The sequence below is a fragment of the Chelmon rostratus genome, chromosome 2 (assembly GCF_017976325.1).
Source record: "Chelmon rostratus isolate fCheRos1 chromosome 2, fCheRos1.pri, whole genome shotgun sequence".
Taxonomy (NCBI): Eukaryota; Metazoa; Chordata; class Actinopteri; order Chaetodontiformes; family Chaetodontidae; genus Chelmon; species Chelmon rostratus.
In genome coordinates, this window is record NC_055659.1 from 17262490 (window position 1) to 17278449 (window position 15960).

Consider the following 15960-nt stretch of genomic DNA (forward strand, 5'->3'; position numbering starts at 1 on the left):
CCAGTTCTGAAGAAGAATACGAGCCGCTTCAGGCCTAACAAATATCTCAAATGCATTTCTCTCCCAGTAAAACAGTTGCAAAAGTTGCAAAAATACTTGCTGCAAAAAAGACTTTTAGAAGAAATCTTTATATGTTTGCATCCATGTTTGCTTGGCAGCAGTGTTCCTCTTTTTTTTGTCTTTTTGGCCACCAATAGTAGAGTCGATGTATTCAGCAACGTGAAGCCATCAGCTGGACTGTGTATCATCAAGCCCACGTGTGTGTACGGCCTTGTGCGCATAGACACAAGAGAGGAGACTCAGGAGAAATGGGAAGGCGCCCATGCAAACATTGCTCCAGAACACGAGTGGTCAAAAAGTCCTTTTTAACATTAAAACAACTCAGTGGAAGTCTGGGATGGGTTTCTACAGTACATCTCACCTCCAGCAGCCTTTCTTCAGCCTCAGTGTTGCTCCTATTTTTTGACTTCATATCTGCTATGACATTAAGACCAGGTTGTCCAAGTCTCTGCAATGAAGGTAGTGATTCAAATATTATAACGACCAAAACTCACAATGAACAAGCATATGAGAATAAGAACCAAGTTGTAAAATGCTGGGATTCCCCTTGAATTAACTGATATTAGTCACCTAACAATGACCCCGACATTAACCAGGTTCGTTTACATCCTACAAACTTAAGTGACAAACAGAAGGTGGCGTTTCAAATTTGTACTCGTGTCCCATAATTAAGTTTATTCAATCGGCACATAATCCAATTTGTGCTGTGAGGAGCGTGTCCCATATTACGTATGCATTCCACTTTGTGTTCATTTGGTGATAGTGTGAGACTGTGTTGGCCTCGCATATTTCCTCACACAGCCTGCTACAAGCCCACACCATCCCGAGCCTGTGACCTTTCATGTAGATCACCCTGTCTTCACATTAACATATTTTTTCTTTTCCATTTATGGCGAATGTGTTCATGCTGTGTTTGCCGTGTGTCCGTCTGTGTGCGCGCGCCTGTGCGTTTACGCGTGCATGTCTTGTGTTTCTTGTGTGTGTTGACAGGTGAGGCTGTCAGAGGTGAAACTGACAAAACAGTCAAAGTTGAACCAAACAAATCAGCCAGTGCTGCCGTTAAGAAAGCAGCAACAGTTGCTGGTCAGAAAGCAGTCAAAGTTACGCCTCTGAAAGCAGTCGAGTCCAGATCAGTCAGGTCCAAGAGGAGAGTCAAAGGGGAAGGTAAACCAGCTCATGTGCTGTCCTGTTTTGGCATTTATTAAGGGCTGATCCTGCCTGCCTGCTGTTTGGCCCTCTCTGCATGTCTTAGGCCGCATTGGCTGTTTTGCTGTTGACTTAAAGGCATTTATGCATCCAGTAAAATAAAAAACAAACAGAGAATTACACGTCGGTGCTAATGAGTTGCTTTGCATCTGAAAAAAAACATAAAATAACTGAGCAGGACGGTTTTGATTGAGTTGTGAGCTCAGTGGTCATGAATGCATCTGCTCCTTTTTGCTTGGCCTGCTTTATCCTCACTGCGCGTTTGCCTTCTTTGTGCCTATCTATGCGTGCACACTCCTCATTAGTGTGTGTCTGTGTGTGTTGTTGTGCAGCTCCAGCAGACCTGTGCCTGCAGCCCATAGATGAGGGGAGCTGTGGACGATACACTCTGCGCTGGTACTATAACAGTCAGGTTCAGGCCTGCAGGCCCTTCATCTACAGCGGCTGCGAAGGAAATGACAACCGCTTCCTTCACATGGAGGAGTGTGAGCAGGTCTGCCTTGGAGAGGACAAAGGTAAACACACACATGCATACGCACACACACACACACACACTATGTCAGGTATCAAATGCACGTGGACTAACAACTGACCTGTTGTGCAGGTCCTCATCCCTTGAAGACAGCGCGGTGATTGTGGCCAAATCCTCCTCAGCCACAGGAATGTTAGCCTTTATATTGCTTTTATAGGTCGTTATTTTGTCATATGTCCATGGTTAAGATTTGTTTTTGTTTATTTATTGCTTCTGTAAACCCAAGCAAACTTTACCCCTTGGCTGAGAGGGGATAACAGACTGCCTCCTTGCTCTGTGTTCTGCAACATCTGCATACAGAAAGGCAGAATTACATGACTCACCTTACAGTCGAATGCAATAATCCTTCAGTAAATACCAATATGGTGGAGCTCATGATGTTTCATTCATTCGGCACTGTTCAGTCATTATGTGTGTTTACATGGAGCCTATTGCTCCACTGATTATCTGTTTGGAAGCTATGGTTAAATCTTTTACAATTTATGCACATTTTGAAAAATAAACACACTTTTTTACCCGCTTCAGTGAATCCGGGGATGTTCCCTCGGAAAGATTCAGTTTTCTGCCTTCCATTGTTTGGTATTTACAAGCAGTTTGTTCCACTTTTTCGAAAGGTGCATGCTTTTCAATTCAAATCAGTTTTATTTCTATAGCCCAGTAGCACAAATCACAACTTGCCTCAAGGGGCTTAAAGAGCTCAGTATTTTCTGAGTAAAAAAGAATAAATTCTGCTTTATGACACATCCACAGCAGTAAATCAAGCACTTGACACACTTTCGTTGTTTTTAAAAGGTTTGCTGGTTGTGGAGTGCAGATCATTTTGTTTTATAGTCATTAAACTTGTTTTTTTACATTAAGGAAATACAATTGCAGGTTTCTTGTATCTGGTTTATGTCCTAATGATGTGAGTCAAATGAGAGCCACAACAATGGAGGCCTATTTCTACCTCTGTGCTTCTTGTTGCCTTAAAAAATCCCCAGTGAAAATGGTGACACTCATGAATGACCTCTCTTAAAGCTGGAACATACTGCTGCTTGGTATCGAGCTCACTATGACTCACTTGTGTTGCTGCCTTTGTGATCAGGATGTACAGTATTTGTACAGTTTGAAGTATAAAACTCATCACATCTAAAAGCATGAAAGCTGCATTCGAGAAAGGGAACACATGCAGACCCTCAGCAACACTGACTGAAACGCACAGAACAGGACATTTAGTTCACAGACAAAACGCACAAACTGCACAATTTCTGAACTTCACATAACTGGTGGTTACTGTAAGGATGCTGCATAATAAGGTGTTTTATTATTTTGCTCACTGCTTGTATGTACAGACTGTTCGTACTACTTAGTAAAGAAGCAAAGTGCACAGAGCTGTGGCTTCTGGAAGTATCGTCCATCTTGTAAATGAGCATTTGAATGTCATCTTCTAATGTCAACATAGAGTCACTTGGCCAAACTAACAATGTTTGAGGTTTGTACCTCAGCTTTCACTGCAGTAGCAGCCTCCACAGTGTTGTGGAGGAGGCAAAAATGCAAAATCACAAATCAGAGCTTTAATAGCAAATAAAGCGCGGCACCATGAGTGCTGAATTCATCCAAAATGAGTCGAGAAGTGAATCAATTTAAACTGTTAAATGTGTGAAAATGTTTCTACATATCAAAGCCTTAATCTTTACTCCCTTTCATGCAAACCTAGAAGAACAATAACTGCATGACAAACAGCACGTGAATCTAGACCAAAAACTGACTTCAGCCTTTAACAACACACACAACAGACTTTTAATCTGACTTTTTGTCAAAGAAGCAGCTTTTTCTCAGCCTGAAATGAATTTAAGCAGGAGATCTCTACCCCCGTCCAAGCCTTGAAGGCATCTTGTGACTGTCTGTGGACTCTTATCTCCAGAAGCCCCTGATGCTTCTCTACATGAAAACTATGCAAGCACAACTATATTGGGTTATTATTATGGATATAGTTTTATCATTTTTATTAAATATGAAGAATCAAGCACAATATTCTGCCAATATTTTGTACATAATGTTTTTTTTATTGTTTGGGGAAAGTTGTGTTTCTGATCATGACTGCATGTTTACCTGCCAGAGAAAACGGTGCTATTTTTAAAGGTATTTTTATACTGTGTATTGAAGACGGAAGCATTTTGTTTTTATGTGGTACAAACCTGGTTCTGTACTATTATGGAACATTTTTATAAGCATTTCTAATAAACCAAATGTTTCAGTGAAGAAGTTTGCTGCCTTCTCTGATTATTTGCAGATTTTAGCAGGTTTTTGCACACATGAAACACACAGAGCCTTTAAATCTGAAACTTCCTCGCGTCTGTTTTGACAACAAAAATTTAATTATAAGGTCTGAGTGACGTGTGTCTGTCTGCACATAAAAAAATGAATATTTCCAATTCATGGAAATACACTCTGTTTTTCAGTGGAGGGGTTAATGGAGATTAGAAGATAAGGAATCATCAAGTGTGTGTGTGCATGACTGATTTAGATGTTCTAATTTCATCAGCAGATTTTCTTAATGAGAGGATTTTCTGCTTGTTGGCCACGACTCCTCCTCCGCTGGTTTTTCCATGCTCTCTGCCCTCGGTTGATTTCCCCTGGTGGAGGACACACAGCCTCGCACGGCGTCGCCGTTGTCACCTCGCCCTCTTCCTCCACCTGACTTCATTTCAGAAGTTATCTCAGTCAGCACCTTATCACGCTGTAGGCTCGAGCGTGTTTGGCAGAGGCTGCGCGACAGCTTCGCACACGGTGGCGAGGACGGTGACTGACAGTGATTGTGGATGTGAAGATAAATATGTAGAAAAGGCTTCAAGTTGCTCAGGTGGTGGACGAAGACTGAGCTCACTGCAGCAGTGTCTCTCTACATTGCCACCATCTAGACTCAGAGTTTTTATGTGATGAATAACATTTGCCTTTTAGCTGAAGGCTGGCATTGTTTAATATTAAGGTTTTCAGTACACATGCATACTAAGGACATACACCACATGGCCACAAATGTGTGGACACCCAAACATCACACCCATGTGTTATTCCTGGTTGTCTTTTTCAAATTAATACGCTGCTATAAAAGCCTCCACTCTTCACCAAGATTTCTGAGCCTCTGCGTTCCAACATCTAAATGTGTCTGATTTGGTTTAGGTCTCCACTCAGTGCAGGCAAAACCTTTTCTTTGAGGACTTTGCATTGCTGGAAGAAGCTGAAAGTTGAAAATGTTGTGGCCAATGGTGGTAGAAATATTGACTATTTTATTTAAGTAAAAGTACTAAGACCACAATATAAAAAATACTCCATTGCAATTAAATTAAAATCATAATTTTACTTAAATACTACTATAGAATTATTATGTATCGAAATGGCCCCTTTCACAGTCTTATGTTAAATCTAAAAAAATACATATATATATATATATACAGTATATATATGCTTTCAGCTAGTTTTTATTATTTTAGAAGGTGATATTTTGGATGAAAATTATCAGGAAAGTAACTACACGACCTACATTTGCCCAATGTGTGTAGTGGAGAAAAAAAATAACATTTTTCCCACTGAAATGCAGTGCATCAGAATATAAAGATGCATAAAAAATGGAAGTAAAGCACAAGTACCTCAAAATTACACTTGTCCCGTCCACATACTTTTGGCCGTATATTATATTTGCCTCTAGAAAGCACACATTCTGTTGCTGTCTCACTAAATGTGGATTTGGTTTGGGGATTAAATGCACTCAATTTTTAAATTTCAAAGCAGCGGCACCACGGTGATCCCCCAGCGTGAGGCTGCTCTCTCCCAGTCCCAGCTACCTGTGCTGAGCCTGAAGCACTGAGGCCAGTCCAGGCTGACTTATGGAACGAGCTGTTTCTGTGACTGAATCTGCCTGTAAACTAACATGAGTTACGCTGTCGTGTCAGAGGTCACAGGCAGGGGAAATAACTTGTTTAACCCCAACACTGATCTAACCTGGAAATAAAACACACAAAAAACACAATTTATGTATATGCTCCTCACACTTCTCTGCTCCCTGCCCGTCTCACAATCTGTTCCTTTCTTCTGCTCTGCCGCGGTTGAGTGTCCTTACAAGGATAGAAGTATTAATGCGTGTGCATGTGTGTGAATGCTCACTGCCACAAACACACACACACGCAGAGACATATCTCATCATGATTTGTGTGTGAGAGATACATTTCGCACACCCTAAAAATAGCGGCCATCACTGATTCCAGCAGCCGTAAACAGTCGACTTTACAGAAGGTGCCAAAGCCTTTGGAGCAGTCTCACAAGTCTGTCAAAGGACATGTGAGGATAGTAGCTGCATATGTGTTTGTGTGTGTGTGTGTGGGGGGGGCTTATACTGTACACTGACTGCAAACTTCTATGAAACAAGGGGAGCTTTAATAACCTCAACTAATTTGATATTCGCTCGGCTACCTCTGAGGTTCTTAAGGGCGCTCTCTAAACACACACAAACACACACACACGCACTTACACACCCTGATTTCGTGACTCAAGGTTGTCCTTCACAGATACATGCTAATGTGTGTGTGAATGTTAGGCTACAACTGAATTGTAATTTAATATGAAGTACGCCTCACTGCATTTGTGTGCTGAGCCATATTGATGTTATTGTAATTCCCACCATAACAGCAGCACAGCCGGCCGGAAAGTTGAGCTCGGAATGGAACGTTATTGAGATTATGAGCATCTGCACACAAAACAGGAAGAATGTCCCAGGCTGCTTGTGTCTGGATTTTTCAAATATGGAAAAATGTTAAGTGCATTGCCAGATAGAGGCAATTAAATTAAGTATAATAAGGATTAAATCCCCCCCGCCTTTTTTTGTTTTTGTTTTTTTACCAACGACCCTTCAAGGGTATTTCACAGCCACCATGATCCTTCTGCTGGTTGGTAGTGGGTCTTGTGGAGGACAATTGTGCGCATGCCGTGAGTACAGTGGTGGCGCCCTCTGTCTGTGTGAGCCAGAACTTTTCGTTGCCCCTCTCGGATGTGGAGTATGCAGAAACATGTCGAGGAGTTGTTCATTTTTCCTCTTCAGTGACCTTGACTGTTTAAAGCCCCAGGGTCTTGAGTTGGCAGAGAGCTCGATTGGTAGAACCTCGCCAAGAGAGAGGAGCAAGCCAAAGTCTCCCTCTCTCTCCCCATCACTCCTCCTCTCACTCTTGCTCTTTTTTTCTGCCACCCACTTCCCTCGACAAGTACAAAGGCTGTTGCTATAGCAATGAAACATGCTAGAAATGTGCTCAAGCTCACTTTTACCCTCTCAGCCATATTAGCATATGATCCGTATCACTTCTATCTTTATTTCTATCCGACTTCCTTGCACATATTGCTCATTAAGCAAAACATAGGAGCCATTTGTGTGTGGGTGCTCATGCACTTGCTCATCGGGGGGAAAATGAAAAACATGCACTGTGGGATTACTGTAAAGCTTGCATGTGCTGTTCACAGCAGATTCCCCCGATGCTTTGACCCCAACTTTCTCTGTGTCATCTCCCGGAGTTTGCGAGCGTGGACGGGGCTTCGGGAGTTGCTCCTGCCCTGCACGTCTTTCACTTCAGCACTCACGGTTGTGCCAGCCTCAGCATTTATTCAGTCTATTGATCTGAGCGTTTGGGTTAACCTCTCTGGGCTCCTGGCTGTACTGAGCACTTTCACACAAAGCAGTTTCACTTAGAAATAGGTATGACACGCCAGTCCCAACTCACGTCATATTTAACTGACTTTGGGTCCAGGATTTTTGTGCGTGGCAGATTTGTGCTTCATGATGTAATTCAAAAAATGTTCAATATCTGAAGAGACCTTTAAAAAGAGCAAAATGAAGGTCACGGAGGCATTAGCTGTACATTAACTGTCTGATTTTTGAGAGTTCGCATGGAGAAACTCATTGTTAATGTCAGGCAGCACCCCTTCCCTCCATCCCACCCATCTCTGTGCCTCTCCCACACTTTGTCTGCTCGCCCGTCCATCTCCTCCGTACTCTAACACAAAGCAGCGAAGGTGTTGTTTACTTTGTTGAGTTTTTCCTCCAGCAGATGAGTCAGCGATTAGCATATTCTCTTCATTATGGCAGTGATGAGCACGAGCCACCTGAGTGTCACAATGCCTCAGCATTATTACAAGGCCCTCGTGGGATATAAGCCTAAATTAGCATATGCCATTTCTCATCTCTCCCCGCTGTCATTCAGCAGCCCGTGCTCTATTTATGCTCAAACTACTGATGGCCTGAGATTTTTTAGTTTCTCATCTCCCCCTATCCATCACGCTCTCCCTCCCATCTCTCGCCTCTCTCCTTCAATCTTTCTCCCCTCTAGCGATCCACTTCCCTCTCGACTGTAAGCAAATCTGTGACCTGTAATTTTGCAGCTGACTAGGAAGCAGAGAGTGGTGGAAATTGTTGGTAATTGGAAGCGATGGGGAGATGGCAGTAAGATAGGATCCTGTAAGGCACTTCCTGCTCATTGGAACCGGTGCAACACCTAGACCTATTCGTGATAGTGTGGTGTAGCAGGATGGCAAGAAGGACGTGGGAGTCCGTAGTGTGTCCCTGCAGCTTTTTACCTCTGAAGATAAGTTTTCATATGACTGTCCGTCAGAAACACTTACGTCTTCTTAACACGTAACGTTTCCTATTGTTATGGTTCTGTGTTACTTGTAGTTCATGCTCAGTACTGGTCTTTTACAGTTCAACGAAAAATGCCTTACGTCAAAAAAATTTAACAATTTATTAATGGTTATACCGTTTTTGGATTTGGTGCCTTTGTGGGGGCTCTCAAAGATTCTGAGCATGGATGGAAAACGAATCTTCCATGAACAAACACAGTCCACGCACCTGAAATAAACAGCAACACACAAGGTGGTGGATGAGGTGGTGTCAGGAGCTGCAGCACTAAACTGTCCATGAGCGTACAGCATCAGCAGACAGATACCGAGAAGTATGAGGTTATAATGGCCACGCTGTACACCTGTATGAATATTATTGGTTGTAACTGGTAGCCAATCAGCTGATGAATAAGCCCATGATTAAGCATGAAAGAAGCAGCTGATGCCAGGAAGGGCAACTTCAGTTCAAAATGTGGCGCAGATATTCATGGTGCCCACATTTTGGTTGATGACCAAATACCCACAAAACTAATGACACCTCAGCCTCAGTTATGCTTTTTGTTTCATACTAATTAGCTCATATTAGCATGCTAATGTAATGTAGCTGAGATCAGCCAGACACCACTGACACTGGCTAGTTAAAGCAGCCCTTTGGCTCTGTGTTGTATTGGGTGGAGGAACAATGAATCGGAGGCCTGCATCTGTTTTCATTTAGTACAGACACAGAACGGCTGTACACTGTTACTCTGTGTGACATTCGTCATACTCCTGATTCCACAAACCTTAACCTCCTCACTTTGGTTGTGTTACCAGCAACGTCAGCGTACTCTCTCAGACAGGGTAAGGGTTCAGGATGCAGTCTGTTGATCTCTGACCCGGCTTAACCAGGAGCCTGAGCCGCCAGACGTCCTTGTCAGTGAGATCCTGCTGCAGCGACGCAGCTCAAATTTCAGTTTGGATTTTAGGTGAATAAGGTTTGTCCTCAGCTTTTAACTGGCTTGTATATCTCCATCTCTAACGGCTTTGAAATACTACAATCTTCCATTTAACCCTTCATTCCCTTAATGACTCAAATTGAGCTGTTGTCCAGACCCATGGGATCATTACCTGAATGACCTTTCCGGTCTATGCTCCTGAAACGGCCTCATGTGACCATAACAGCCTCCCTAAGTAATTACCTATTGATTAATTAAAATTTGACTGAATGTTGCCATGTTGGAGCAACTTGACATTAAAACTCAGAGAGAAAGGGATGACACTGATGCAGACAAATGGTCATATAATGGAGATAGCTCAAGACTGGAAAGGTGAGACAGAAGATTATTTCCTCCTTGTCTCTGCAGATGGATGCATGGAAGCTGTCTGCGAGGATGTATCAGTTTGGATTACTTGGCTCCAGGGCTCTGTCTCTCCTATTCAGCATATTATCTCTGGCAGGCTTCAAGTAGTGTCTTCACTCTGAATCAAATGGCACCCAGGGCTCTGGTGTAAAAAAAACAGGAAGAGAGAAAACAGATGCAAGTTCGTAGAAGCAGTCGCTCCTTTAAAATGTTTTAAGGATGAGGCCACAAACGAGCCTGTGCATGCAGGTGGGGTACAGGAGAGCGCTGCTGTTGCTGTGCTGGAGAAGTGAAGTGTAGCTGTAAGTGACAGGCTGTACGTGCGGACGAGGAAGAGGAGGGCTATGCTGAAGACGTGGATGTCAGACGCCGCCCAGGGAGAGCGGACCGTGCAGGCAGGGGTCAGGGATGAAGGAACCCAGAGTGGAAGCTGGGGGGTTGAAGTGACAGGTCAGTGCACGTCTCATCTTCCATCCATCACACAGTCCCTTTGTGGTTCAATCAAACTAGAAATGCCTTGACTAAGTTTGACTGCAGGAGCACAGGTGAATGCGTAGTCATGCGGACACCTGTGTCCACTAATGCATACCAGGCAAAAATATCATCCAGTCAGATGAAAGCCATACACGCTGGTCAAATGTGTTAATTCTGAACTGAACATGTATATGTAAATGGAGGAGCTGAGCGTTTTTGTAACGGCCGCACTGCATGTAATTTAGAGCAAAAATGCTTTTTCCGTTCCGGCCTTTAGGGAGAGATAGTCCGGAATAGTTCTGGAGCCATATTGTGCGCAGAGATAAAATAATTTCACAGGCCATTAGACTTATTTGAAAAGCAGCAGCCAGTCGACTCACAGTGGGGCATGCCGCATCGAGAAAATTATAGTTTACAGTCACCACCAAATACCAGCTAAAGGTGAATGGCCAGCCGTGGCAGGTCACACAGTCATGGTGACACAGTCAATATTCGACCCACTGTGCAGGGCCAGAGCTACTTCCTGGGTACGCTAATGAGAGGGTATATCAAGCTGTCATTCTACCCCCTCCTTAGGCACGACACCATGAGCTTATACAAATACACTTCAGAGGTGGCATTTAGTGAAGCGCCTCAGCTGCCCTGCTTCCCCTTCTTTATGCTGGCAAAAGGTAAATTTGTTTCTCCTCATTCATAATGCAGGATTGTAATTGGCTGGACTCTGATCGAACAGCTACTGCAGATCTTTTGTCTTTCTTGCCCTCACTGGCTTTATCTATTTTGCTCCCTCTCTCTCTCTCTCTCTCTCTCTCTCTCTCTCTCTGTCTTTCACTCTCTTCATTGGATGTCTTTGTTACTCCACCTCACCCATAATCCCCTCTGTCTGCCCCGTGCCCCTGGCTCAGCGTTTGCTCCCTCAAACCTCAGCTCAAGGTCACTTTTGTCAAGCCACAATGGCTTCATGGAGATTTTTTTTTCTTTAACAACGCCTCTCTCCTTTCATTGCCTCCTCTTCTTCCTCGTGCCATCTCACTCAAAAGGGTTATCAGGTCACACAGTTTGATGTTTAATTTTCTCGTCTCCTCTGCTTATTTATTCATTAATTTTGCCCGTCTGGATCAAGGCGCGACAGTCTGCTCTTCTGTGTGAGCTGGAATTCAGAGACAGTGAACTCCCAGTTCACGTTGGTCTTGTTGCTGCCTCTCCTCTCAGGTCTATCTGATCAATCTCTCCTCTCTAACGTCCGAGGGCCTTTCATTTGAGCTGAGTCAGTGGTTGACATGGCGAGGCATTGTGACACATTAATCTGCGCTGTCTCAGTTTTTATGGGACACTCCAGCTGGCTATCTTTCTGTCTTAGACTATAATAAGGTCAGCTATAGGTACGTGTCCACAGCATGTTTCTGTCGCAGTCAATGATACGCCTAACCACGTCTGAATACAAATAGGTGACTAAACAAATCCCAATGACATTCTCAACATTTTTAATACCTGTTGTAAGAGTTTCAGATTGGTGGCTGTTATTGCAAGTCTCTGGTAGAAGTTCTTTGTGTTCTGGATGGAAAACACAGTACTGAAAGTAGACTAATTCAGTCTTATTAGAATAACATCAAGAGCACAAACAGCTTGTCTCTTTTCACGGATGCTTCTCAGTTTCTGCCAGAGTTTTTACATGGAAATACGGGAGTTTATGTTGGATATTACTGGCGTGTGAGCATGATGAGCATCAGCAGGTTTTAGTGAGTGGTTTGTGATCAATGGTGGTCTGGCGATCACCATGTTGATCCAGACAGAAATATCTTAGATGGATTATCGTGAAATTGCAGACATTCATGCTTCCCAGACAATGTGTCCTATTGACATTGGTGTTCCATTGAAAAGTACTTTAAACTACTGACACACTAAATAAGATGGAGAACATTATGACCTGCTAAACATCAACATGCTACCAATGTCATTCAGAGCATGTTAGCATGCTGATGTTAGCATTTAGCTCAAAGCACTGGCATTCCTAAGCAGAGCCTCGCAGAGACCCAACACATCTGCAGAGTCTTAGTCTTATTTTCATCTTGTTTTTCTTAAATATTGTTTTGCTTCCTTAATAAAACTTGCATACTGAATCTTGGAAGCATTGCTGACATCAGAGCACAACAGATAGACCTTTTTCAAACATTGTCATGGAACTTGGCAGGAAAAGCACAGGTGTAACGAATAGCATCAAAGATGGCAGTGTTATTAGTCACACCTGTGTGTACGCCTCTGTTTGGGATCCAGTGGGTAAAGACACCATGTATATGTGCAGGGTATAGCATGCATTTGTGTGAGCTTGTGTGAGGTGGCTGTGGTGGGACCAGGCCCTCCCTCTCTGCTTCTGTTGTCCAGCGGGGCTGGAGTCAGGCTAGGCCCCAGAACTTGACATGTGTCCAGGTTTGCCAGAGGTTCTGTCGGGGTCTTTGATGCCGTGCCGGACAGACGGGCACACAGACCCCGTCGCTGGCCGGCATGCTGTCAGACAGGACACAGGGACGTACTGGACAACCCACAACACAGAGGCTGCAGTGAGTACGCAAACCAAAGCATGTTATTACTCCGATAAATGTTTCATTGCACTTCACTTCCATTTCAGTCCATTGATCTGGAAACGTGACCACACACAGTCACTGCCTTGTAAAGAAAGGGACAACAGGGAGAAAAAGTGCTCTGATGCTTTATTGATATTCCCTCTTCAGAGATGGAATAGGGAGGTCACAGTACTGTACATTACTGACTACAGAGAATCGTGCTAGATCTGGCAGGGATTCAGTTTTTACTTCACAGACTGCAGACAACTTAAAATGTTGCAGTGAGGCGTGACTGAAAACTTTTCACTGCTCTGACACATCAGAGAAAAGGGTCACATTTTCTTATCACTCCATAAAAATCAAAGAGCGGGGGTTTCTTTTCAGCCTTAGCATTTTGTACTGACATTTAACAACCATATGGTAAGATATCCTCTCTAGAGGAAGGAGAGATATGAGCTTCTCCACAGACTCTGTCACATTTGGATTTTCTTGACTTGAAAACCGTGTCCTCTGCTAATCCGGACTGATCAGGCTCCTTGACCTCATGTCTGCTTGCAGCGGGTTCATGCCCTTTGTCTTGTTGTCGTGTTGCTGAAAGGCATTCTGGGAAATATAGGAAATCAGTAAAAAAAAAGATGAGGTGATGGAGTACACAAGAGAAAAGAAAGTGTGCTGGAAAGTGCCTGAAATAGAAATGGATGATATATTACAGTGATGAGAAATTTCCTTCATGTCGCACAGATTCTCGCTGTGATTGGTTCTTGATTCTATTCAGGCTGCAGTATAACTCAGTGCAAAAAGGTTATTGTGTGAATATTCTGTTAGCTTTGATATGCATGTTTTCATGTGCATGTCTGTTTCTTCTTGTGTGTTTTTATTTGCTTTCGATTAATATGTGTGTGCATGTTTAGGTGTTTTTTTTCTATTTATTTTCCTGTTTTTTGGGATTTTTCCTTGGCTGAGTGACACAGGCATATGGTATGTGGGTGTTTGGCAGATGCTCCAAATCACTGGCTAGCTTTGCATTTGTATGTGACTGTTTTTCACAAGAGATTCAGATCGGTAGCAAGGGCAATTCACTGTGTTTTGGTGTTCGTCAAAATGAGGATGCAGCTGCGGGCTCACAGGGAGGCCTCGGCATCCTGTAAAATGTGTGGCGCAGCGAAAGAGAAAAGGTGGGCTACGGAGAAAATATGGTGACGGAGGGGGTGGAGTAGGGGGCGGGATGTGCGGAAAAACTGCTAAAATCTTTCAACTGAGACCATGAGGTGTTTTGTACAATCTGTGAAGGATCATGCAAGTCATTTTATCCTCTCAAAAGTACTTACAGTCCCTTTACACACATTTCTTTGTTCTACACACACACGGAGGTACAGATCAACGTGCAGTAAATAGCAGTATATAGTTACAGTATTCAGTTTTTAAAGCAAATGTTTGACATTTTTTGCCAACTTTAGACATTACGTCAGAGGATATCTGAGTATCTGCTACATACAGCAGCCAGTTGGCTTAGTTTAGCAATAACAGGGAGCAGAGGCAGACAGCTTGGACGTCCAAAAGTAAGAAAATCCACCAACCAGCTACTCAAAAGCTCTCTAATTAACATGTTATATCTCTCTGGTTCAATCTGTCCAAAAACCAAAGAGTAAAAAAAAAAAACAAGGTGCAGTTTAATGTTGCTGTTATGTGGTTGTAGTCTTGAGGTTGCCTGGCAACCAGTGAATACTTCAGGTGGTGGCTTTTCCCAGCCAAGAAATAGTCCAGCACACATAACCCCTGCAAAACTGCAATTTTCTGTTTTGCAGTTTTTGTACGGATCAGAAAAACAAGATGTGATGTGTTAATTAGCGAGCTTCAGAGGTGCTGGGAGGCGGATTTTGTTCCCCTCAGACAGATCCAGTTTACACTCTCTATGCTAAGCTAAGATAACCGGCTGCTGGCTGTAGCTGTTCATTTAGCGGACAGATAGAGAAGATGGATTGCACAATCCTAACTCTCAGCAAGGAGGCAAATAAGCGCATTTTCCAAAATGTCAAACGACTGCATAAAACATAACATGCTCTGCAGATAAAAGCAAAGGACATATAACTTATACATGATGATGATGATGATTGTAAAGTTAGCAGTTCAGATTAGGATGGAAAATAAACACCTGGGGGGAGTGGATGAAGGTGCAGGAGGGTCTACACTGACTTTATTTTGTTTTAGAGGAATGAAATGTTCCTTGTTCAAGGTTATACAAACAACAATTATTCCACCATCTGTTTAGAAGCACACAAGGGTCAAACATAGACATATCGGATACAGGTGTAACAGGTTCTAGCAACCATTTACCAATTTAAAATACATTTAATATTCAGAGGCTGGTTTTCTACATTCATTTCCTAAAAATAAATATATCAAGTCTTAATAGGGCTTTTTTTTATTATTCAGCAGACATAAGGGACTTCATGAACAGTGAACAGCTGACATCAGCTGCTCTCCTCAGAGACCACAGGTGTTCACACCTTTTATCTAAATCTCCCTCTGCACAGTTTATCTCACATATTCGCATGCCCAGTAATTTACGGCCCTTCCTGAAACAACAGCCTGTGGATCAGCGTGAGAAGTGCAGTGACAGGGACCTGATATTTACTGCGTGTCCAAGGTCACAAATTTAACAGGCAGTGACCTTGATCCCTGCACACCACTCATAGTGACAGAGTGCTCGTTGCACAGCAGGTGGAAGGATGCACCTTACAATGAGATGATATGAGATGATAATCCCAGGTAAAATATGGCTTCAAGCCTCATGAATCTGCTCTTTAACCAGCTCATCCTCCACCGGCAATGGAGTCGCCACATGGAAATTTAGAGTCTGACATGAGCAAGGCAGGCACTCACTGTACAGCCCCAAGTGTGCAGCAAAGCATGTAAGCCTCCAAACGCCTCCTCCACAGTGTGCTTGTGCGTGTGTGTGTGTGTGTGTGTGGGGGGGGGGGGTTAGACCGATATCATCAAGTCAAGCCTCTTCTTCCTTTGAGGGGGATCAGGTGAAGAGTGTGTAATGTGTTTTGAGGGAGGGAGAAGGAGGGAGACGCAAGTGATCGGGAAATCTCGTTCAATCACTAAACAGGAGCGTTCACCCTTGAGGAATCTCAGGACGTCCTTG

The 15960-nt window shown here is 43.3% G+C and overlaps 1 protein-coding gene across 1 annotated transcript in view; it reads left to right on the plus strand.

Annotated features, from left to right (window-relative positions):
- Positions 1-4019, plus strand: part of col7a1 (collagen, type VII, alpha 1) — a 59234-nt gene extending 55215 nt beyond the window's left edge. Inside the window, exons 117-119 of the mRNA XM_041950043.1 lie at positions 1051-1224; positions 1599-1781; positions 1871-4019. Coding sequence (XP_041805977.1) covers positions 1051-1224; positions 1599-1781; positions 1871-1899 — 386 coding nt within the window. The 3' untranslated portion in view covers positions 1900-4019. The remainder of the gene's footprint in view (positions 1-1050; positions 1225-1598; positions 1782-1870) is intronic.
- The last annotated feature ends 11941 nt before the right edge of the window (positions 4020-15960 follow it).